Source organism: Bos grunniens, chromosome 14 (assembly GCF_055505025.1).
Source record: "Bos grunniens cultivar Pamir isolate PY7600 chromosome 14, Bosgru_T2T1.0, whole genome shotgun sequence".
Taxonomy (NCBI): Eukaryota; Metazoa; Chordata; class Mammalia; order Artiodactyla; family Bovidae; genus Bos; species Bos grunniens.
The window spans coordinates 39,046,457-39,069,549 of NC_141178.1; the positions used below are offsets into that span (position 1 = coordinate 39,046,457).

The 23,093-nt window shown below is 43.7% G+C and overlaps 1 protein-coding gene across 6 annotated transcripts in view; it reads left to right on the plus strand.

Annotated features, from left to right (window-relative positions):
• The window catches only part of TPD52 (tumor protein D52), a 133,771-nt gene that overhangs the window by 74,242 nt on the left and 36,436 nt on the right, over positions 1-23,093 (plus strand). For 3 of the 6 annotated variants that reach the window (XM_086335407.1, XM_086335408.1, XM_086335409.1), the window contains exon 1: positions 9,018-9,401. The exons of the other annotated variants lie outside the window; for them this stretch is intronic. In XM_086335407.1, coding sequence (XP_086191533.1) covers positions 9,263-9,401 — 139 coding nt within the window. In that variant the 5' untranslated portion in view covers positions 9,018-9,262. Of the gene's footprint in view, positions 1-9,017; positions 9,402-23,093 lie in introns of those variants that run through there. 6 annotated transcript variants of the gene reach the window in all.

Consider the following 23,093-nt stretch of genomic DNA (forward strand, 5'->3'; position numbering starts at 1 on the left):
ATGTACTCCTTTCCCAGTTTGGAGCCAGTCTGTTGTTCCAGTTCTAACTGTTGCTTCTTGACCTGCATACAGATGTCTCAGGAGGCAGGTCAGGTGGTCTGGTATTCCCATCTCTTTCAGAATTTTCCACAGTTTATTGTGATCCACACAGTCAAAGGCTTTGGCATAGTCAGTAAAGCAGAAGTAGATGTTTTTCTGGAACTCTCTCGCTTTTTCTGTGATCCAGTGGATGTTGGCAATTTGATCTCTGGTTCCTCTGCCTTTTCTAAAACCAGCTTGAACATCTGGAAGTTCATGGTTCAGATACTGTTGAAGCCTGGCTTGGAGAATTTTGAGCAAAGCTAGCGTGTGAGATGAGTGCGGTTTTCTGGTAGTTTGAACATTCTTTGGCATTGCCCTTCTTTGGGATTGGAATGAAAACTGACCTTTTCCAGTCCTGTGGCCACTGCTGAGTTTTCCAAATTTGCTGGCATATTGAGTTAGCTTCATCACTTGCTATTAATAGTTATCTGTCTGGGGCAAGTTGACTTTTGGGTGCTTCAGTGTTCTCATCTATAAAATGGGGGTAGTGAAAAATCCTACCCCACAGGGTTAGTGTGACATGCGTAGGAAAATGTCTGGCACATAGTAAGGGTTTGTCAGGGGTGAGTCATCATTATCACTGTCATCTTCATCACCATCACCACCATCACCACTGCCATAACTGTCACCACCACAGCTGTCACCGTCACCACCACCAACCACCATCACCACCACCACCATCATTATTACTATCACTACCACCAACCACCATCATCATTACTATCACTACCACCAACCACCACCACCATCACCACCATCATTATTACTATCACTACCACCAACCACCATCATCACCACCACCACCATCATCATTACTATCACTACCACCAACCACCACCACCACCACCACCACCACCACCATCATTATTACTATCACTACCACCAACCACCACCACCACCACCACCATCATTATTACTATCACTACCACCAACCACCACCACCACCATCATTATTACTATCACTACCACCAACCACCATCACCATCACCACCACCACCATCATCATTACTATCACTACCACCAACCACCACCACCACCACCACCATCATTATTACTATCACTACCACCAACCACCACCACCACCACCACCATCATTATTACTATCACCACCACCAACCACCACCACCACCACCACCACCATCATCACTATCACTACCACCAACCACCACCACCACCACCATCATTATTACTATCACTACCACCAACCACCACCACCACCACCACCATCATTATTACTATCACCACCACCAACCACCATCACCATTACCACCACCACCATCATCATTACTATCACTACCACCAACTGCCATCATCATTACTATCACTACCACCAACCACCACCATCACCACCACCACACCATCATTATTACTATCAGTACCACCAACCACCATCACCATCACCACCATCATCATTACTATCACTACCACCAACCACCACCACCACCATCACCACCATCATTATTACTATCACTACCACCAACCACCATTACCATCACCACCACTACCATCATCATTACTATCACTACCACCAACCACCACCACCATCACCACCATCACCACCATCATTATTACTATCACTACCATCAACCACCAGCATCACCACCACCACCATCACCATCATTACTATCACTACCACCAACCACCATCACCATCACCACCATCATTATTACTATCACTACCACCAACCACCATCATCACCACCACCACCACCATCAGCATCAGGCATTTCTTGCTCTTTTCAGGCTCTTTGGCCTGCTTCTAACTTTCAGGCATTCCCTCCTTTTTTTCTTTCATGGGACTTTGTTTGAATGTTTCTTTGAGTATAGCTGTCGTGTCTTTTTCATCTCCTTTAGTATGAGCCATTCTACAGCTTTTTATGACAACATTTTTGAAGAATGCCTCTTCCTCCTCTTAACAAAACAGAGAAGCTTTCTCATTTTGGATTTGTCTGATGTTTTCTCATAAGGTTCATGTTCTGTGTTCTTAGTGTGAATATCTCATAGGTATTCAGTATATCACATTTGAAGGCCAGGGTCTACCTGACTCTTTGGTAATGACAGTGTTGATCATCCACTAAAGGTGGGGTTCAGTTTTTCTGCTGTGTTGTTACTGTATTTTCCCTTCCAAAATCTAATTAATCTGTGGGGAGACCCCATAAGACCATGTGTATATGTGCTTCTTATTTAAAAATTTCTCCCTCGGGTTAGCATCCATTGATGATTTTTGCCTGAATCTTTATGGTGATGGTTAACATGCAGTTTTTCTGTAGGTCTTCTTTCTTCCTCTCTGTATCTATTTATTACTTGTAAGGCATGTTAGTCTGGATTCTTCAGAGAAATAGACCAATAATATATCTATATGTGCTTCTATATCTATAAATAAGAGATTTATTAGAAACAATTACCCCACAGTTATAAAGGAAGAACTCTCCCAAGCAGTCACAAGCTGGAAACCCAGGAGGGTTAGGATACACAGTCATTCCTCCTTACCTGTGATTTCACTTTCTGCAGTTTCAGTTACCTGCAATTCAAAAACAGCAAGCCAGAAATTCCAGAAACAAATAATCCATCGGTTTTAAATCATGCACCAGCCTGAGTCGTGTGGTGACATCGCATGCTGTCTCACTCAGTCTTCCCTTCCTTGGATGTGGCTGATTCTTTTGTTCAGTGTATCCTGCCTGCTAGTCACTCGGTACCAGCTCAGTTTTCAGATCAACTGTTGTCGTATCACAGTGCTTGTGTTCACATCACCCTTGTTTTACTTAGTAAAGGCCCCCAAATGCAAGAATCGCAATGCTGGCAATTCAGACATGCCAAAGAAAAGCCTTGAAGTGTTTCCTTTAAGTGAAAAGCTGAAAGTTCTTGACTTAGTGAGGAAAGAAAAATATCACATGCTAAGGTTGATAAGATTTGTAGTAAGAATGAATCCTCTGTGAAACTGTGAAGAAGGAAAAAGAAGTCCGTGCTAATTTTGCTGTCGCTTCTCAGACTGAAAGTTATGGCCACAGGGCATGATAAGTCCTTTAGTTAAGGTAGAAAAGGCATTGCTGCTGCTGCTGTCACTTCAGTCGTGTCCAACTCTTTGCAACCCCAAAGACAGCAGCCCACCAGGCTCCCCCGTCCCTGGGATTCTCCAGGCAAGAACACTGGAGTGGGTTGCCATTTCCTTCTCTAATGCATGAAAGTAAAAAGTGAAAGTGAAGTCGCTCAGTCGTGTCCGACCCTCAGTGACCCCATGGACTGCAGCTACCAGGCTCCTCCGTCCATGGGATTTGCCAGGCAAGAGTACTGGAGTGGGGTGCCATTGCCTTCTCCGGGAAAAGGCGTTAAGTTTGTACAATAAGGTATTTTTGCGAGAGACCACATTCACATAACTTTTCTTATAGTATATTATTATAATTTTCTATTTTATTACTAGTTATTGTTAATCTCTTCCTGTGCCTAATTTATAAATAAAACTTTATCATAGGTATGTATGTACAGGAAGAAGTATAGTATGTGTTTTTTCCATGGTTTCCAGCATCTGCTGGGGGTCTTGAAACATATCCTCTACTAATAAGGGGAGAACTACTGTACATCCATGGGATTTCCTGGTGGCTCAGATGGTAAAGAATCTGCCTGCAGTGCAGGAGACCCAGATTCAATCCCTGAGTCAGGAAGATCCCCTGAAGAAGAGAATGGTACCCACTCCAGTATTCTTGCGTGGAGAATTCCATGGATAGAGGAGCCTAGCATTGGAGAAGGAAATGGCAACCCACTCCAGTGTTCTTGCCTGGAGAATCCTAGGGACGGGGGAGCCTGGTGCCTGGTGCCTGCTGTCTATGGGTCGCACAGAGTCGGACACGACTGAAGTGACTTAGCAGCAGGCTACAGTCCATGGGATCACAAAGAGTCAGACACAAGTGAGTGACTAACACACACTGCACTTCCAGGTTGAGTCTGAGAACTGGGAAGGCTGATGGTGTCAGTTTCATTCCAAGTCCAAATCCAGATGCAAAAGACCAATATCCCAGCTTGAAGACGGGCAGAGTGAACCCTCCCTTCTCAGCCTCTTTGTTCTGTTTAGGCCTTCAGCAGATTGTATGAAGCACATCCACTTTGGGGAGGGCCATCTGCTTTATTCAGTCTGCTGATTAGTGTTAATCTCGTCCACAAACACCGTCAGAGATGCAACTATATACAATGGTTAATCAACTATCTGGGCACCTCATGACTCAGATTGACACATACAATTAACCACCGGATACAGACTCTTGGATTCCTGTTCTTAATGGTTTATAATCCACTGCTGTCCTTAATTATGTTGTTGATCAAATTGTCCTATATTTGGCCAGCTGGCTGCTGTGTCCTCATGACATGTCCACAGGGTCTGATATCTGTGACCTGCTGCTCCTGTTGGGCAGTCACATCGTCTGTCTGTGTGCCCTTCAAGGCCCCTCCAGTAATATTTTTGTATGTATTACGTAGATTTTATTTTCCCCCTGGAGGATGAAATGGCAACCCACTCCAGTATTCTTGTGTGGAGAATCTCTGGATAGAGGAACCTGGTGGGCTATATATAGTCCATGGGATCGCAAAGAGTTGGACACCACTGAATGACTAAGCACATAGAGATTTTACATTTAACTCCTTCAAAATTAGGGAGTACCTACACAGACATAAATGATGTTTTAATAGGTAGGTAGAAACAATATTCTTTACAGATATTTGTATTCATTCCATTTCCACTAACCCGAGTCATCCACTGAATTGTTACTGTGTAGTTAGTATGCACTTCACTGGCTGGACAGTTAACTTCTGAGCTGCCTATGGGTGCCCTCTGCTGGCCTTGCAGCACATACGCACTTTCCTGGGATTTCTTCTGCCAATGTTCTCTTTGGGTTGGTTAGTCTCTCCAGTTATCACACCAATTATGGATCATGTAGTGCAAACAGTTTTGGAATGTTTACTGAATGTATCAAGAATATCTTTCCCGGGGCTTCCCTGGTGGTTCAGTGATTAAGAATCCACCTTGCAATGCAGGGCTGCAATTTCGGTCCCTGGTTGGGGAATTAAGATTCCACCTGTTACAGAGCAACTGAGCCCGAGTACAGCAGCTACTGAGCCTGTGCACTCTGGAGTCACATGGGTAGCACAACTAGAGAGCCTACGTGCTTCACCGAAAGGTCTCGTAGGAGGCAATGAAGATCCCACGAGCCACAAGTAAGACCCAACACAGCCAAATAAATATTTTGAAAAAGAGTATCTTTCCCTATAAAATATATACATTTCTACATCATCATGTTTGCATACTTTCTTGTTACATGAATATTCTATTTAGCATTTAAATAATCCCCCCTTAATAAGCATTTGTATTGTTTATTTTTTCCATTTTGTATAGCATAGTTGGCAGTGCAGTAGAGAATGCAGCCTCTGCTCTGGAGGCAAGGCCATCAGGACTGCCAGGTGGGCACGTCACATCCTGTGTGCTGTTGCCGGAAGGGAGAGCCGGAGAGGGAGGGCTTCTGAGAAGAGGGGATTTCTGCCTGAGTCCTGAAAGATGAATGAGTTGAGCAAGCAGAAAAAAGACATTTCAGGCAGAGGATGTAGCATGGGAGTCAACACCAGAGGTCAAGAACATGGAAATTTTGAGGGATCTGAGGGCCTCGGAGGTGGCTGTGACCTGCAACATTATGTATATCATTGTTAGTATATTTGTCTTAGTTCTGGCTGCTGTCATAAGTTACCACAGAATGGGAGGCCTATAACAAAAGACATTTGTTTCTCATAGTTCTGGAGTCTGGGAAGTTCAAGATCAAGGTGTGGGTTGATTTGACCCCTGTGAGAGTCCTTTTCTTGTTGGCACGTGGCTGTCTTGTGTCCTCACATGCTGGAAGGGGAGCTCCAGCTAGCATTCTTGTTGTTGTTCACTTGCAAAGTCGTGTCTGACTCTTTGCGACCCCATGGACTGCAGCACACCAGGCCTCCCTGACCCTCACTATCTCCCAAAGTTTGCCCAAGTTCATGTACACTGAGTTGGTGGTGCCATCCAGCTATCTCATCCTCTGTCACCCTCTTCTCCTCTTGCCCTTAATCTTTCCCAGCATCAAGGTCTTTTCCAATGAATCAGTTCTTCCCATCAGGTCGCCAAAGTATTGGAGCTTCAGCTTCAGTCTCAGTTCTTCCAATAAATATTCAGGATTGATTTCCTTTAGGATTGATTGGTTTGATCTCCTTGCAGTCCAAGAGACTCTCAAGAGTCCTCTCTAGCACCACAGTTCAAAGACATCAGTTCTTTAGCGCTCAGCTTTCTTTATGGTCCAACTCTCACATCCATACATGACTACTGGAAAGACCGTAGCTCTTTTGTTCATTATGAGGGCTGCTCCATTTCTTCTATGGGATTCTTGCCTCCAGTAGAAGATATAATGGTCATCTAAATTAAATTCACCCATTCCTGTCCATTTTAGTTCACTGATTCCTAAGATGTCGATGTTTATTTTTGCTGTCTCCTGCTGGACCACATCCAATTTACCTTCATTCGTGGACCTAACATTCCAGGCTCCTATGCAGTATTGTTCTTACAGTATGGGATTTTACTTTCACCACCGACACACCCACAACTGAGTGTCGTTTCCACTTCATTCTTTCTGGAGCTATTAGTAATTCCCTCCGTTCTTCCCCAGTAGCATATTGGACACCTTCCAACCTGGGGGGCTCATCTTTTGGTGTCATTTCTTTTTGCCTTTTTGTGCTGTTCATAGTGTCCTCACAGCAAGAATTTCATTGAGTTATGCAAGCCCTTTCGCCACTAGGCTGTGATCCATGAAGGGGCTTCCTCTTCTTATGAGAACACAGATGCTAGCCTGGGCCCCACCCCATGGCCTCATCTAAACCCAATCACCTCCAAACACCGTCACATCAGGAGTTAGGCATTCAACATACGAGTTTTGAAGAGACACAAATTTCAGCCCATAGCATTTTCTGACACTTGTGACTAGGAGGAAGAATGAGAATGCAGAATTTTTTTTTTCTTTACCAGTGATTTGGTGACCAAATGTAGACCAAATGTAGTATTGAGAGGGCCAGGGACTCCAATAACCAACTCTAGTCTAAGAATGTAACCGTAATACCTGTGCTACCTCAGTGAGAGATACCATGGATTTCAAGAAATTGACCAGTTCATTTTTTTCAATTAATAAAAAGAAACTTTTATTTCTAAATAGAGAATAAACAGCATTTATCGTTACCCCAATTTTGGCATCTTTTAGGAGAAAAATACAGATTGATCTTTTTTTATTGTTAAAAATAAACTTAAAAAAAAACTTAAATAAGATGGACTTGCCAAAAATAGAGTACAACAGGAGACTAATAGAAAAAAAAAAAAAGACGATGAATCAGAAGTTAAGATGAATGTAAACTGTCTTGGTGTTTATATAGTTTTATACACACTCAGATTTCTTTTTTAGTGCTTAAAATATTTATAACTTAAAAAAATTTCCTACTTGCTTCCAGTCTAGGGAGAGTATATTGTGTTCCGTTTTTATGAGAAAGATGTGGACAGGTGGAGCATGGCCTTTGTTGCTTTTGGCTGTGCTGGGTCTTCACCGGGGCAGGAGAGATCTTCATTGGGATGCGCAGGCCTCTCTAGTTGTGGCTTCTCCTGTTGAGGCGCACGGGCCCTGGAGCGTGTAGGCTCAGTAGTTGTGGCGCCGGGCTTAGTTCCTCAAGGCTTGTTGGATCCTCGTTCTCCTGACCAGAGAATGAACTGGAATCTCCTGCATTGAAAGGTGGATTCTAAACCACTGAACCATCAGAGAAGTCCCCCGCTCCTTTTAAAAAATGTTTATTTTTGGTTACATTGGGTCTTTGTTGCTGCAAGTGGGCTTTCCTTAGGTGCAGCGAGTGGGAGCTACTCTTCATTGCAGTGCACAAGCTTCTGACGGCGATGGCTTCTCTTGTTGCAGAGCACACGCTCTGGGGCGCATGGGCTTCAGTAGTTGCGACTCTCAGGCTCTTGAGCGTGGGTTCAGTAGTTGCGCCGCCTGGGCGTAGTCTACATGTGCAATCTTCCCAGACCAGGGATTGAACCTGTGTTTACCAGGTTCTTTACTGAGCAAACAGGGAAGTCCTTTTTATTTATTTATTCATTTAACTTAGGCTTTTTTTGTCAGGCAGTAACAGACCACCACCGATCCAAGGGAGGGTCGCTTTTATTTTCACCTCTTTAACGTGAGGTCAGCCACGACAGTGAAAGCAGAAGGAACGATACATGATGTCACTTTGGCCAAGGCCAGAGTTCTGGCAGAAAGGGTCTATAAAGAGGCTGGGGAGTGGATCTGGAGACTGAGAAGTCTTGTTTTACTAGCTGACCAGGGTGGCCACCCTGCAGGCCTGGCCTGGGTTAATGAGGAGAGGGTGGGAGGACATGGGCCCTTCACCTGCGTGGGGTTTCTTCTCTTCTCAGTACACATCAGGGAAACACCATCTTTGCACAAAAGGGAAGGGAAGGGACGGAAAAGCAGGGTGAGAACAACAAGTCAGATTGACATTTCTGTTACACTCAAGCCAGACATTGCTTTAGATAAAGCTGTCTTGGAAATGGAACTTTATTTCTCTACCAGCATACACACACAGAAAACTGATCGCTCAACCAGGAAGCTCGGCTCTCAGGCCGCCCCTGTAATCCAGGGTGGAAAAAACATAGCCCCCAGATGGCCTTTGTGGGAGATTACTGGCCGGTAATCCTTCCTTGTCCTAGAAGATTAAGTCTGCCCTGGTGCAGTTGTGGTCAGCTGAACGGTTTAAAAAATAATAATAAGTTGTAAAAAAAAATAAATCTGCCAGTGTCTGACGTTTGCCTGAACTGTTTGTATGTGGAGGCGATGCTACAGCACTGGGCTCTCCTTTGTTTATTGAAGAAAGCTCTAGAAAGCTCTGCTTCCTGCCTGGGTTGTTGGCTGTTGGCTGAAATGAACAGCAGGTGGTGATCAGAGCTGTTCCTCAGGTTGCTGGGGAGAAGTCACTTATTAAACAACCTCCTTGTCCTGAGGGTGTGACGGCTGCACCTGTCCCAGGAAGCCAGGCTCTTGGAACCCGGGGCTGGATCTCTTCCTCGGAATTGCCTGGTGCGGTGATCCAGAGCGCGCTCAACCAAGGAAGAGGTGGCGGCAGTAGAACCATGCGTTCTGCATTCGCCTGGAATGGACGGTAGAGAGATGGATTTTTATGAGGACTACGAGTCCCCATTTGATTTTAATACAGGAGTAAACAAAAACTATCTCTACCTGTCTCCCAGTGGAAATACGTCCCCACCAGGATCGCCTACTCTTCAGAAGTTTGGTAACTCCTAGTTTTCTAAAGTGACATTTGCTGTGATGAAACCTGTATGCAACTGGGGATTTGCCTGGCTTTATAATTCTTAGTGTGACAAGGGTGTTGCTGTGTTGCTACTGGTTAGTAAAGCTGTTACGGGATTCCAAGTAGAGAGCTAGATGGCTTATTAAATGTTTAGAATGTATGTATATGTATTTAAATGTGCATGCATGCATGCTAAGTTACTTCAGTTGTGCACAGTTCTTTGAGATCCTGTGGGCTATAGTCCACCAGACTCCTCTGTCCCATTTGGATTGACTTATATGTACTTGGGGCTTCCCTGGTGGCTCAGATGGTTAAAAAAATCTGCCTGCAATGTGGGAGACCTGGGTTCAATCCCTGGGTTGGGAAGATCCCCTGGAGGAGGGCATGGCAACCTGCTCCAGTATTCTTGCCTGGAGAATCCAGGAGGAGTATGGTGGGCTTACAGTCCATAGGGCCACAAAGAATCTGACACAACTGAAGTGACTTAGCGCAGCACCTCACAGCATAGTTGGTTTTACAATGCTGTGTTAGACTCAGGTGTGCCGCAAAGTGATTCAGTTATACATATAGATATATCTGTTCTTTTTCAAATTCCTTTTCCATAAAGGATATCACAGAATATTGAGTAGATTTTGTAATAGTGGACCTATTTGCATAGGCATTAGAGGTCTTCTGATCACCTTAAGTTCATCGACCTAATAAATAGCCAAAATGGGGGAATTTGGAGGTCTTCTCTTCTGGTCACCTATGTAATTTAATTTAGGAAGGACCCGCATCCCCAATTTCATTTTTGTGAAAATGAGGCTTAAGCAGCTGAAGCACTGACTAAATTCAAGGTCCTGCTAACAGCGGGCCAGGTTTTGGGCTTGGAATACTGTGAGCAATGTGCAGGAAGACCCAGGTGAGAGATTTTTTTTTTCCTTGAATGATATTCTTAAAAAAAAAAAAAAAGTTTTAAAAATTTTTAATTGGAGTATAATTGCTTTACAACATTGTGTGGGTCTCTGCCACCCACCAGCATGAATCAGCCATAGGTATACATGTGTCACCTCCCTCTTGAACCTCCCACCTGCACCCCACCCTCTAGGTTGGCACAAAGCCCAGGGCTGAGCTGCCTGCATTATACAGGTGAGAGATTGTAAGAGAAGAACTCGCAGCTACTGTGCCTTTGGGAGCAGGCATCCTTCCCACGTGCCGCTAGAAGATTGTTCTGCAGGCCAGGAGCCACCATCAGGGCAGAGCTGAAGTTTATGAGCAAACAGCATGAAGCTAGAAGTTGCCTCAGCCATGTCCAGGCCAATCCCCTCATTTTACGGCTAACGGTTGGAGACGGTTAGACAACCTCTGTGACTTGCAGAGAAGTAAGCAGATTTTCCTCGAAGTTAATGTTTCCCTTTTTAATGAAGATTAGGTCACATTTCACTCTTCTTAAGCTTAAAAAGTGGATAATGGAAAAAAAAAAAAAAAACAAAGTAAAAGCTACAGCATGAACCCTAGTTATAAACATTTTAGAGAGCATGCAGCATTCCTGTCACCATTGTTCACAATCTGTGGCCACCTTTGGGGGTGTAGTTTGGTTTTCCAGGAAGGGGAAGAGGTTGACAATAACTGGGTTGAGCAGGTCTCCAGAAGTTGGGGACTGGCAGGCAGCGGCTGGATGTCTGTTGCGGGAACTGGATTGCCAGGAATCTGTCTTTTGCTGCGCTTTCCTGGCCTTGCAGTCCACCATGGACTCTGCAGAAAGTACATCCTGCCCTGTGCCTGTCCCCAGAGGATGACTCCCTTGATCCTCACTGCTCAGTCCTACGTGTAGGAAATGCTTCAAGAACAGTACACAGAAGGAAGTTAGAGCTCAAGGACAGAGAGAATCCTAAGTGACACGGGGCCATGGGAGCCCGGACTGTAGTGACCTGGCCTCAGGTAGACCTCGGTGATCAGCATGCAAGGCTTGGAAATTCCCAGGATGATTCTGCTGCTTATTGGAAGGCTCTCCCTTCTTGAATCTCTGTTTCACCTCCTTTCCTTTTCCCAGCTGTAGTAATTGCCACCCTTTCGGTGTTTTCTGTTAAAACAGAAGCAGTGGATGTGTCTCTATTTTGAACAATTACGTCTCTAATGTCTAGTTGCAATTTGTAGGAGTTTGGGCTCATGGGATTAGACACAAAATGATTTTAAGCTAGAAACAAACTCATGTATCCAGTTGTGCTCACCTTTATTGGTTTGTGTGAATTTTTAAAAAGGATTGAGGGGAGGGAGAACATTAACCAAACAGAAACCGCAGTAAGCAGTCACTTGGTAAGAACATCGTGATTCTGAAATAAGCAAATCAAAGCTGGGATCTACAACAGGAATCTCCAGTTTTTGTGCTTGTGACTCCTCGGGGCACAAGAAGCCTGCAAATCTCTTTGAGTATCAAGTGGGAGGCGTAGATGGAATGAATACTGCCTTCTGTGTGTTTGCAACCTTTGTATTTTTAGATAGGAGCTCTTAGGATAGATACATACATTATGTGCTGTGTGTGCTTAGTCACTCAGTCGTGTCCAACTCTTTGCCACCCCGTGGACTATAGCCCTCCAGGTTTCTCTGTCCATGGGGTTTCTCCAGGCAAGAATATTGGAGTGGGTTTCCATGCCCTCCATTTAAAAGCTTACGTGGCTATTGGCCACTTTGAATTTTCCCGATCAGCAGACAAGTAGTGCACAAAAAGAACTGATGTTAAAGGGAACCATACTCAGAAAAGGCTGGGGACACTGATCTCAAAAGCATAGTCTTTGATATTTATGCAAAATGCCATCATGGGGCAAATGAAAAGGTAAAGAGATTTAATCTCTGGGCAGAATGTTCCTCAAGCAATCTGAGTGAAGGACAGGATGAGGGCCAGTGGCTGGAACAAAAAAAATTCTTTTATCGGAGATGTTAAAACTCTCTTGGTACAACCAGCCCATGTTCAGAAATGCCTTGTACTTCTTGATCCACAACCTTCATAGATATAAATGTCAATAGCTAAAGCAGGAGTCTGTGAAACAGAACTTACCCTTACTATGTGTGATATACTCTGATATTTTATATTATTCCTGTTTCTTCTTTTAAAGATGCTCATTTGTTACTGCTAAAAGGATTTCACAGCCTATAGTTTGAAAAACACTGATTTCAGAATCTGGAATACAAGCTCCATTAGAGATGTCGGTCTTTCATTTACTGCTTTTCCCTTAGCACCTAGAACAGCACTTGACAGCTGTGGCTCTACAAATATCTGTTGGTTGAATGAATGAGTGAGTGAATGGATGAAATGAAACTGGCAAAGACCAAATCACTCTGTAGATCATCTTACAGATGTGAACATGGAGGCCAAGACAGGTGTTGTGAAGTCCCCAAATCACAAAGCTTAGCCCAAGTCAGGACTCAACATCACCCCTCAGTTCTCAAGCCAGTGGTTTTGTGTGTGTGTGCTTTGTTTTTTGGTCACATGAAATCTGCACCTGCCCAGTAACGGATATCATAGAATAGGTTAATCATTCAAGGCGGAACCTTTCCTTTGATCAAGGGTCTTACTGTAGGCTAGTTTGTTGGGAATTCCCTGGCGGTCCAGCTGTTATAACTCTGTTCTCACTCTTGAGGCCCTGGGTTCAATCCCTGGTCATGGAAGTAAAACTCCCACAAACCATGCAGTGTGGACTTAAAAAAAAAAAAAAAGATTAACGTGGGTAGTTGATTCCTCATGTGCTGCTTGGACCTGAACTTTCCATGTTGCCCTGCAGTCGGCACAGTCATCTTGTTCCTGTTGTCCTTGGTTGAGTTCTCTTTTCCAGTCTGTGAACACTTACAAGGATAACTTTCAGTGTTATTTATGTAGATTCATTCTTCCTCTTAAGGATTTTCTCATGTGCAGAAAGATAAAGCAAGCCCTGGCTTATATATATATATACATATATATTTTAAAAACTTCTGGTTATTTCTAGTGATTTCAGGAAATAGGAGCCATTTAAAACTCTGACATTTTAGTTTTATGCTGTCATATTTGAAACTCTAAGAACCCTGAAGAAAATCAAATTGAAATTCTTTAGCTCAGAGTCCTTTTCATTCTGCTTCATTCCCCTTTTTGACTTAGACTCTGAGTCATTCTCTCTTCTTTTTAGGAAAGGGGTTATCACTTCTTGAAAGCTTTTCAGGATTGTCCAGGTCTTAAATAGTAAATATATGGGTTTACAGAAAAAAATCCGAGCAGAACTGAAGAGCGGTAGAACCTTCTTGTTCCTACAGAGGAAATTTAAAGACTTCCCCTCTGGGGGTCCCCAGATTCCTCCATGGCTGATCTTCTGCCACCCTTTTTATAGAGTGACCCAGTTTGGATAGTTTTACTTGATTGGTGTCAAGGGAGCAGATGACTTGAAATAATGGCTAAAGATTTTCTCTATCTTTTTTTTAAAGATGAAAGAGATTCAAAAATTAGTTTAGGAATATCTGGAGGAGCACATGAAACATTTGAAAATATAATGTGTTCTTTTGCCATCTTTTCTTTCTCCTGTACTCATCTATCAGGTGAAGTTTGGGGAGAGTGACCTTTCTTTGGACAGGCTCTTGACAGCTGTGTGGGGCCCCACTTTCAGAGTTGAGTCCCGGAACGGGTGGTCTGTCTGACTCGAGAGCTGTCTTCTCCCTTTTGTGTCAGTGCTGTCTGCCTTCCCTCCTTTCTGCAGGAATTTCCTCCTTGATGACCCTGGCACTGCCTAATTCACCTCCTGAGTTCCTGGGCACCCTCCCCCACCTCAAAGTGGAATGACTCTAGTTTTGTCTGCTTTCTTATTCCTTGTTACCTTGATGACAATTATTCTCATTTTTTTCTCCGGAGGTTTTACTGTTTTTACCATGAACAAATATGAGAAAATAACAGCCTTAAGGAGTATCAGTTATATGACCCATGCTCCCTAATCTCTCTCTTCTGAAGATAATCAGAGTCAAATAGCAGGTTTCAGAGGCTCCATTGCCTGAAGTCAGTGGGGACTTTTTGGTCTCCACCCATCCGGGGGCATCTGACTATATCTAGAGAAGATTTCAAAATGCTTTTGGTTGTTACCACTGGGTGCAGGGTAACGGGGGTGGCTGCAGACATGGAGTGGGCACGTGCACAAGATGTCCCATGGGACGCAGATAGAACACCCTCCCACCCCCACCACCAAGAACCTTCCTGCTCAAAATGTCCATCATGTAGCAGTTGGAAAGCCTCGCCTTAAGTGGATCCTTTGCTTTTAGGATCTCTTAAGGAGAACCACTTTGAAGTGGGGACTTCCAAGTATTCCCTCCCCATTCTGGATTTTGTCACATCTGGAAACAATAAGGCATAGAAAGTTAGAGCCTCAAGTGCAGACTTCAAAAAAAATTTTTTGAATTTATTTTTGGCTGTGCTGGGTCTTTGTTGATGTGCGTCTCTTCTGTAGTTGTGGTCAGCAGGGCCTGCTCTCTAGTTGCGATGGGCAAGCTTCCGCTGCAGTGACTTCTGTTGTTGTGGAGTGTGGGCCCTTGGGTGCGTGGGCTCCAGGAGTTGTGGCCTGTGGACTCAGTAGTTTCGGCTCCCAGGCTCTAGAGTGTGGGTTCAGTAGTTGTGGCTCATGGGCGTAGTTGCTCCTCGGCATGTGGGATCATCTCAGATCAGGGATCGAACCCGTGTCTCCTGCATCTCCTGCACTGGCAGTGGATACTTTACCACTGAGATACCAGGGAAGCCCTCAAGTGCAGACTTTTAAGGGGAAGCATTTTTATCTTGTCATCTTTGTGGGTATAACCACTAAAGATATTTTGAACTATGTGGTTTTTCCTTTATTGTTTGTGTGTCTTTAGGTTAAAAAATGGGAAACTCATATTTCTTCTTGTATGTGCTTAAAGAAAATCCCAGAGACTGATGTTTCTTATTCCTACTCTTGTCTTAAAGCTGTTGTTGCCTCTTTAAGACTGTGTAAAGCGAAAGCGAAGTCGCTCAGTCGTGTCCGACTCTTCGGGACCCCATGGACTATAGACTATGAGGTTCCTCCGTCCATGGCATTCTCCAGGCAAGAACACTGGAGTGGGTTGCCATTTGTAAGAGAGGTGTATATACAGTTTTACTTTCCAGAGAAGCTTCTATGGCTTGATTATGCTCTTACAAATTCTCTTGGGTAGAGAGTATTAACATTCACACTTCAGTAGCAAGTATCTTAGACTCCTCTTACTTCCAGCAACTTCTCCCCTCCTGACTGACTGTTCTTGGGGATAGCTGATGTTATATTCCTGCTCTGTTATCATCGGCGCCCCACCTATTTGACCATAGTGTGTTTGCTGTGTACACGCCTCTGTCACATGAAGGTAGGAGCCCTGCTTCGAATGCTAACAATCTTTGGATAGATTATGCATTAAACAGAGTTGTATTTCTACAGAAAGTGACATTTTGTGTTTGTTTTAAATAAGAAAACCTTTTTAGGTGAGAACAGTGAAGTGGGAATGAAATATATAAAATAATGAGAGGCAAGGTAGACTGTGATGGGAAACTGGATTCTTATCTCTCCCTCTGACTTCACGAGGTTGTTGTTGTTCTTGCTTAGTCGCTGAGCCAAGTCCAACTTTCTGTGACCCCATGGACTGTAGCCCGCCAGGCTTCTCTGTCCATGAGATTTCCCAGGCCTGATTACTGGAGTGGGCTGCCATTTCCTGACTCCAGAGGGTGCTTTCCTGCAATTCATTTATTCAGATAGTGTTGTTGAGCATCTCCAGGCACTCTGCACCACATTCTGTGTGGGGCTGAAGCTGCAGGATCAGAGCACAGTGCTCAGGTCAAAAACTGCCCAGCCAGCTCTTTCCGAAGTACAGTAGACAGTACACAGAGGGTGTTATGCCCAGAGTGGGCCCAGGCCACCAGGGCCAGAGAATTCCTCCGGAGCAGGAGAGTTTTCCTAATCCTTTATTGAAATGAGTGGGACTTGGAAATAAGGAGAGTGTTTCAAGAAGAGAAACTAACATACGCAGAGACGTGAAAAAAGGAGAGCATGATCCTAAAAGAGATGGTGAAGGTGGTCTTAAGGACTTTGGGAAGGTCATGTACACACTGCTCTATTTAAAATGGATAACCAACAAAAACCTGTTGTACAGCACGGGGAACTCAACTCAGTGTTATGTGGCAGCCTGGATGGGAGGAGGGTTTGGGGAAGAATGGATCCATGTGTATGTATGGCTGAGTCCCTTCACTGTTCACCTGAAACTATCACAGTGTTGTTAATCGGCTGTACCCCAATACACAATGTTTTTGTTGTTTAAAAAATTAAGTTATTAACAGATGGTTAAGATGGTAAATGGTATGTTATATATTTTACCATAATAAAAAAGTTGGGAAAAATAACGTGGGAAGCCATTTACTTTATCTTACCCTTTGCGTTAATACATTCCTTTAAAGAAAAAAATCAGTAAAACATGATTCCCTAGAGGAACTGCAATTTGGAAGATGCAGTGAGAGCCCCGAGTGTGGGAGGGGCAAGGAGGACAGGAGCAGGAGGTGGAGTCGGTGGGCTCCAGATTGTCAAGAGCAGTGAGCTTTCCTAGTGGGTGGGCAGCCATACAGGGATTGAAGGAGTGCCCTAGTCCCAGTCACGTTTCAGACAGCGCACTCTGGTGGCAGGATAGTGATTGGAGTGGAGGAGACAGAGACCAACGCGGAGCTTTGGGGCAAGAATCTATAAGCAGAGCATGGTGACAGCCTGAGTTGGGTGGGATCAGAGGTGGGGTGTGAAGTGGACTCGAAGAGAGGGAGACAGAGCCACATCTCAGAGAGGCAGGAAAAAAACCTGGCGAGGGTGAGGGGGTGGGGAGGGCTCAGGGGACCAGAGACTTCAGAGTGGGGTTCAGTCTTTGCACCTTGGAGCTGTCGAATGAGATCCTGATGGAGAACTGTCCTCAGCTGAAGGGGGAGGAGGGGATTGGAGAGTGATAGGAGGTGAGGAAGTGAGCCCTGTGGGTCAAGCTTCGTGGAAGAGAAGAGGAGAGGAAATAGCCAGGATGACTGGTAGGACCAGGAAAGTGAGTCACGGCAGGTACTCATCGAACATTGAGTATGTGCCCACCTTTTATTTCATGACCATTTAAAACATTCTTATAAAAACCCGGAGAGCTAGATGGTATTATTGCCTTTTTATTTTTTAAACAGGGTATGGGTTTGGGGTTCACTTTCCCGGAACTCAGTTCTTTAGGGCTACCATGACAAAGTACCCCAGACTGAGTGGCTTAAAATGACAGAAATGTATTACCTCTATGGTTTTGGAGGCTGGAAGTCCAAAATCAAGGTGTTGGCGGGGCCGTGCTCCCTCTGACACCTGCAGGGAAATCTTTCCTTGCCTTTTCCTAGCTTCCTGCTGGTAACTCCTGTCTTTTTTTTTTTTACAATTTATTTATTTTGGCTGTGCTGCGTCTCGTTGTTGCTCGAGCTTTTCCTTAGTAGCAGTGAGTGGGTGGCTACTCTCTCGTTGCGGTGTGTGAGCCTCTCATTGCGGTGGCTTCTGTCCTTGTGGAGCACAGGCTCTGGAGCACGCGGGCTTCAGTAGTTGTGGCAGGTGGGCTCAGTAGTTGGGACTCCCAGGCTCTAGAGCACAGGCTCCATAGTTGTGGTGCATGGGCTTAGTTGCTTGGTGGCATGTGGGATCTTACTGGACCAGAGATCTACGTAGATCCTGGACCTACGCCTCCTGCGTTGGCAGGTAGATTCTTTATCACTGAGCCACCAGGGAAGCCCCCTGGCTTGCTTTGACTGGCGCTACATCCCTCCAGTCTCTGCCCTACAGCATCACACCAGGTCTCTGTGTGCTCTGGATCTTTACACAGTGTTCTCTCCGGGTCACTGATCCAAACTTCCTTTTACTTGTAAGGACACCAGTCATTGGGTTAGAACCCATTCCACCCTCCAATCCAGTATGATATTATCTTGATTACATCTGCAAAGACCCTGTTGCCAAATAAAAACACATAGTTTATGGGTCCTGGGAGTTGGAAGTAGAATGTATCTTTTTTGGGGGGAGATGCAAGTCAACCCACAACGTGATCTGATTTTAAAAATCTCTGCCCTGTCTTTCCTATGTTTACACAATGAAATGTGTGAATTTAAATGATCTAAAATTATCTTCAGATTTAAAATTGTGTGAAGATGATTGTAAAAGTTTTAAGTGATAATCATAGAAAGCCTTGAAGGGGAACAGTTGACTTTAACTGGAAAAAACAGTCAAAGATGAAGAACTGGAGGGAAGAGAGAACTGCTTAGGTGAGGGGTTCCACTCTGGGGTGGCCTGGGCTGCACCCACCACGCTGAGCATAGAGGTACCCACCAAGCTCTCAGTCCTGGCTTAGCTTTAATGGTAGGTTCTAAATTTCTATTTAAAAAACTAGTTTCTTCCCTGGTTGAAACTTTGGGAAATAAGTGGCAAATGGATGGCTTTAGGGAGGGGAGGAGAGAAAAGAGAAACTTAGTTTGAACAAATCTTTAGCGAATAAGTCAGTTCAAATGAAGTATTTACAGACATTCGCTTTGTTCTGGGTGCTATGAGTCCTCAGGTGTAAAGATAAGGGTGTGACATTAGGACCTTGTTTTCTAGGTTTGCACATCTAGAGGCAGGTGATAAACAATGATACCACAAGGACCACTTAGCCAGTTGGTTGTACAATGATCTCCAGTAAGAAGACGTAAAATGTAGAAGAAAACGTTGTGTCTTGGGACTTAAAGGAGCGCTCCTTCTGGTTCGTCTCCATTGCTCTCTTGGCCATGGATCTCCCAACAGTTCGCCTGTGCGTGGAATCCAGGCTCTTCTCCCCAGATGAAGTTCTTTAGGGTTGATCCCATGTGTGCAATTGAAGACAGGTTGTCAATCTGTTTGCACAACTAGAAGAATTATTAAGCAGGTGGCTGAAATGGTAATAACCTGACAGAACAAATTATCACTAATTTGCAGTCACTTGGGCTCAATATTGGCATCTGTGACTTTCAAGCCAGGCATCCCCTTGTGTTCTCACAGCCTCAATGAAGTGAAAAGCCCTCTGCTTCCAGTTTTCCTCTGACCTGCTCTTTGTCTTCCCAGCTCTTTGGAGTTTCTCTAAGAAAAATATACATGAAGGAGCAAGAATTTAAAGTCAGAAAGACCTGTGTTTCAATTTCTGCAACTCTGGGCACATTACTGAACCTCAGCGGGGCTCAGTTTCCTAATGGGGATAAATACTACTTGTCTCATTGGGTGATGGTTGTAAGAGTGTGTGTGTGTTTTAGATAACGTGTACCTGTTTAAATCTCTGGTCACAGTGGCTAGTGTATTAGACCTCAATAAATATGTCGTATTTTCTCTCCTGCTTATTCCGTCTTTTAAAAATAGATCTCTGTCAGACTCTGAGGAGAAACATTAAAATTAATGATCAAATATGGATTTTTTGAATTATTCAGTTCTCAGTAATCTTTAGAGCGTTTCCATTTCCCAACTTCTATGATATGAATGAGAATTTCCCAAATGCCAGATTCTACCTCTGCAATATATACTCTCACCCCTCTTTTTTAAACTTTTTATTTTATGCTGGAGTACAGTTAACAATGTTGTGTTAGTTTCAGATGTACAGCAAACTGATTCAGTTACATATATTCTTTTATAAATTCTTTTCCCATTTATGTTGTTACGTAATACTGAGCAGAGTTCCCTGTTCTATATAGTACTTCCTGATTGGTTATCCAGTTATATACTCTTACTGAACATGTACAAAATAGGATAGATAATACCTAGAAATTCATTTAAGGCAAAATTTGGATTCCCAGGCTTGGGGAAACTGTGATCAGAAATGATGAAAAGACTGCTTTTGATCTATTCTACATTTTTATTTATTACTGGTTCTAGGTATCTTCCAAGTCTGACCTTCAGCCCCCTACTTTTGTCTTTATTTGTGTTTTGTACAATCAGTGATTTAAAGCATATGCTTTCAATTAAAATGTTCAGGTTCACAATCCTGTCCACCATGTATTCAGGTATGTTACCATGGGGAAGTTATTTAACCTCTGTAAGCTTCAGTTTGGCAAACCACTTCAGTATTCTTGCCTTGAGAACCCCATGAACAGTATGAAGAGGCAAAATGATAGGATACTGAAAGAGAAACTCCCCAGGTCAGTAGGTGCCCAATATGCTACTGGAGATCAGTGGAGAAATAACTCCAGAAAGAATGAAGGGATGGAGCCAAAGCAAAAAGAATACCCAGCTATGGATGTGACTGGTGATAGAAGCAAGGTCCGATGCTGTAAAGAGCAATATTGCATAGGAACCTGGAATGTCAGGTCCATGAATCAAGGCAAATTGGAAGTGGTCAAACAAGAGATGGCAAGAGTGAATGTCGACATTCTAGGAATCAGCGAACTGAAATGGTCTGGAATGAGTGAATTTAACTCAGATGACCATTATATCTACTACTGCGGGCAGGAATCCCTCAGAAGAAATGGAGTGGCCATCGTGGTCAATAAAAGAGTCCGAAATGCAGTACTTGGTTGCAATCTCAAAAACAACAGAATGATCTCTGTTCATTTCCAAGGCAAACCATTCAGTATCACAGTAATCCAAGTCTGTGCCCCAACCAGTAACGCTGAAGAAGCTTAAGTTGAACGGTTCTGTGAAGACCTACAAGACCTTTTAGAACTAACACCCAAAAAAGATGTCCTTTTCATTATAGGGGACTGGAATGCAAAAGTAGGAAGTCAAGAAACACCTGGAGTAACAGGCAAATTAGGCCTTGGAATACAGAATGAAGGAGGGCAAAGACTAATAGAGTTTTGCCAAGAAAATGCACTGGTCATAACAAACACCCTTTTCCAACAACACAAGAGAAGACTCTCTACATGGACATCACCAGATGGTCAACATTGAAATCAGATTGATTATATTCTTTGCAGCCAAAGATGGAGAAGCTCTATACAGTCAGCAAAAACAAGACCAGGAGCTGACTGTGGCTCAGATCATGAACTCCTTATTGCCAAATTCAGACTTAAATTGAAGAAAGTAGGGGAAACCACTAGACCATTCAGGTATGACCTAAATCAAATCCCTTATGATAATACAGTGGAAGTGAGAAATAGATTGAAGGGCCTAGATCTGATAGATAGAGTGCCTGATGAACTATGGACGGAGGTTCATGACATTGTACAGGAGACAGGGATCCAGACCATCCCCATGGAAAAGAAATGCAAAAAAGCAAAATGGCTGTCTTGGGAGGCCTTACAAATAGCTGTGAAAAGAAGAGAAGTGAAAAGCAAAAGAGGAAAGGAAAGATATAAACATCTGAATGCAGAGTTCCAAAGAATAGCAAGAAGAGATAAGAAAGCCTTCTTTAGCGATCAATGCAAAGAAATAGAGGAAGACAACAGAATGGGAAAGACTAGGGATCTCTTCAAGAAAATCAGAGATACCAAAGGAACATTTCATGCAAAGATGGGCTCAATAAAGGACAGAAATGGTATGGACCTAACAGAAGCAGAAGATATTAAGAAGAGATGGCAAGAATCCACAGAAGAACTGTACAAAAAAGATCTTCACGACCCAGATAATCACGATGGTGTGATCACTGACTTAGAGCCAGACATCCTGGAATGTGAAGTCAAGTGGGCCTTAGAAAGCATCAGTACAAACAGAGCTAGTGGAGGTGATGGAATTCCAGTTGAGCTATTCCAAATCCTGAAAGATGATGCTGTGAAAGTGCTGCACTCAATATGCCAGCAAATTTGGAAAACTCAGCAGTGGCCACAGGACTGGAAAAGGTCAGTTTTCATTCCAATCCCAAAGAAAGGCAATGCCAAAGAATGCTCAAACTACCGCACAACTGCACTCATCTCACACGCTAGTAAAGTAATGCTCAAAATTCTCCAAGCCAGGCTTCAGCAATATGTGAACCGTGAACTTCCTGATGTTCAAGCTGGTTTTAGAAAAGGCAGAGGAACCAGAGATCAAATTGCCAACATCTGCTGGATCATGGAAAAAGCAAGAGAGTTCTAGAAAAGCATCTATTTCTGCTTTATTGACTATGCCAAAGCCTTTGACTGTGTGGATCACAATAAACTGTGGAAAATTCTTCAAGAGATGGGAATACCAGACCACCTGATCTGCCTCTTGAGAAATATGTATGCAGGTCAGGAAGCAACAGTTAGAACTGGACATGGAACCACAGACTGGTTCCAAATAGGAAAAGGAGTTCGTCAAGGCTGTATATTGTCACCCTGTTTATTTAACTTCTATGCAGAGTACATCATGAGAAACGCTGGACTGGAAGAAACACAAGCTGGAATCAAGATTGCCGGGAGAAATATCAATAACCCCAGATATGCAGATGATGCCACCCTATGGCAGAAAGTGAAGAGGAACTCAAAAGCCTCTTGATGAAAGTGAAAGTGGAGAGTGAAAAAGTTGGCTTAAAGCTCAACATTCAGAAAACGAAGATCATGGCATCTGGTCCCATCACTTCATGGGAAATAGATGGGGAAACAGTGGAAACAGTGTCAGACTTTATTTTTTGGGGCTCCAAAATCACTACAGATGGTGACTGCAGCCTTGAAATCAAAAGACGCTTACTCCTTGGAAGGAAAGTTATGACCAACCTAGATAGCATTTTCAAAAGCAGAGACATTGCCAACAAAGGTTCGTCTAGTCAAGGCTATGG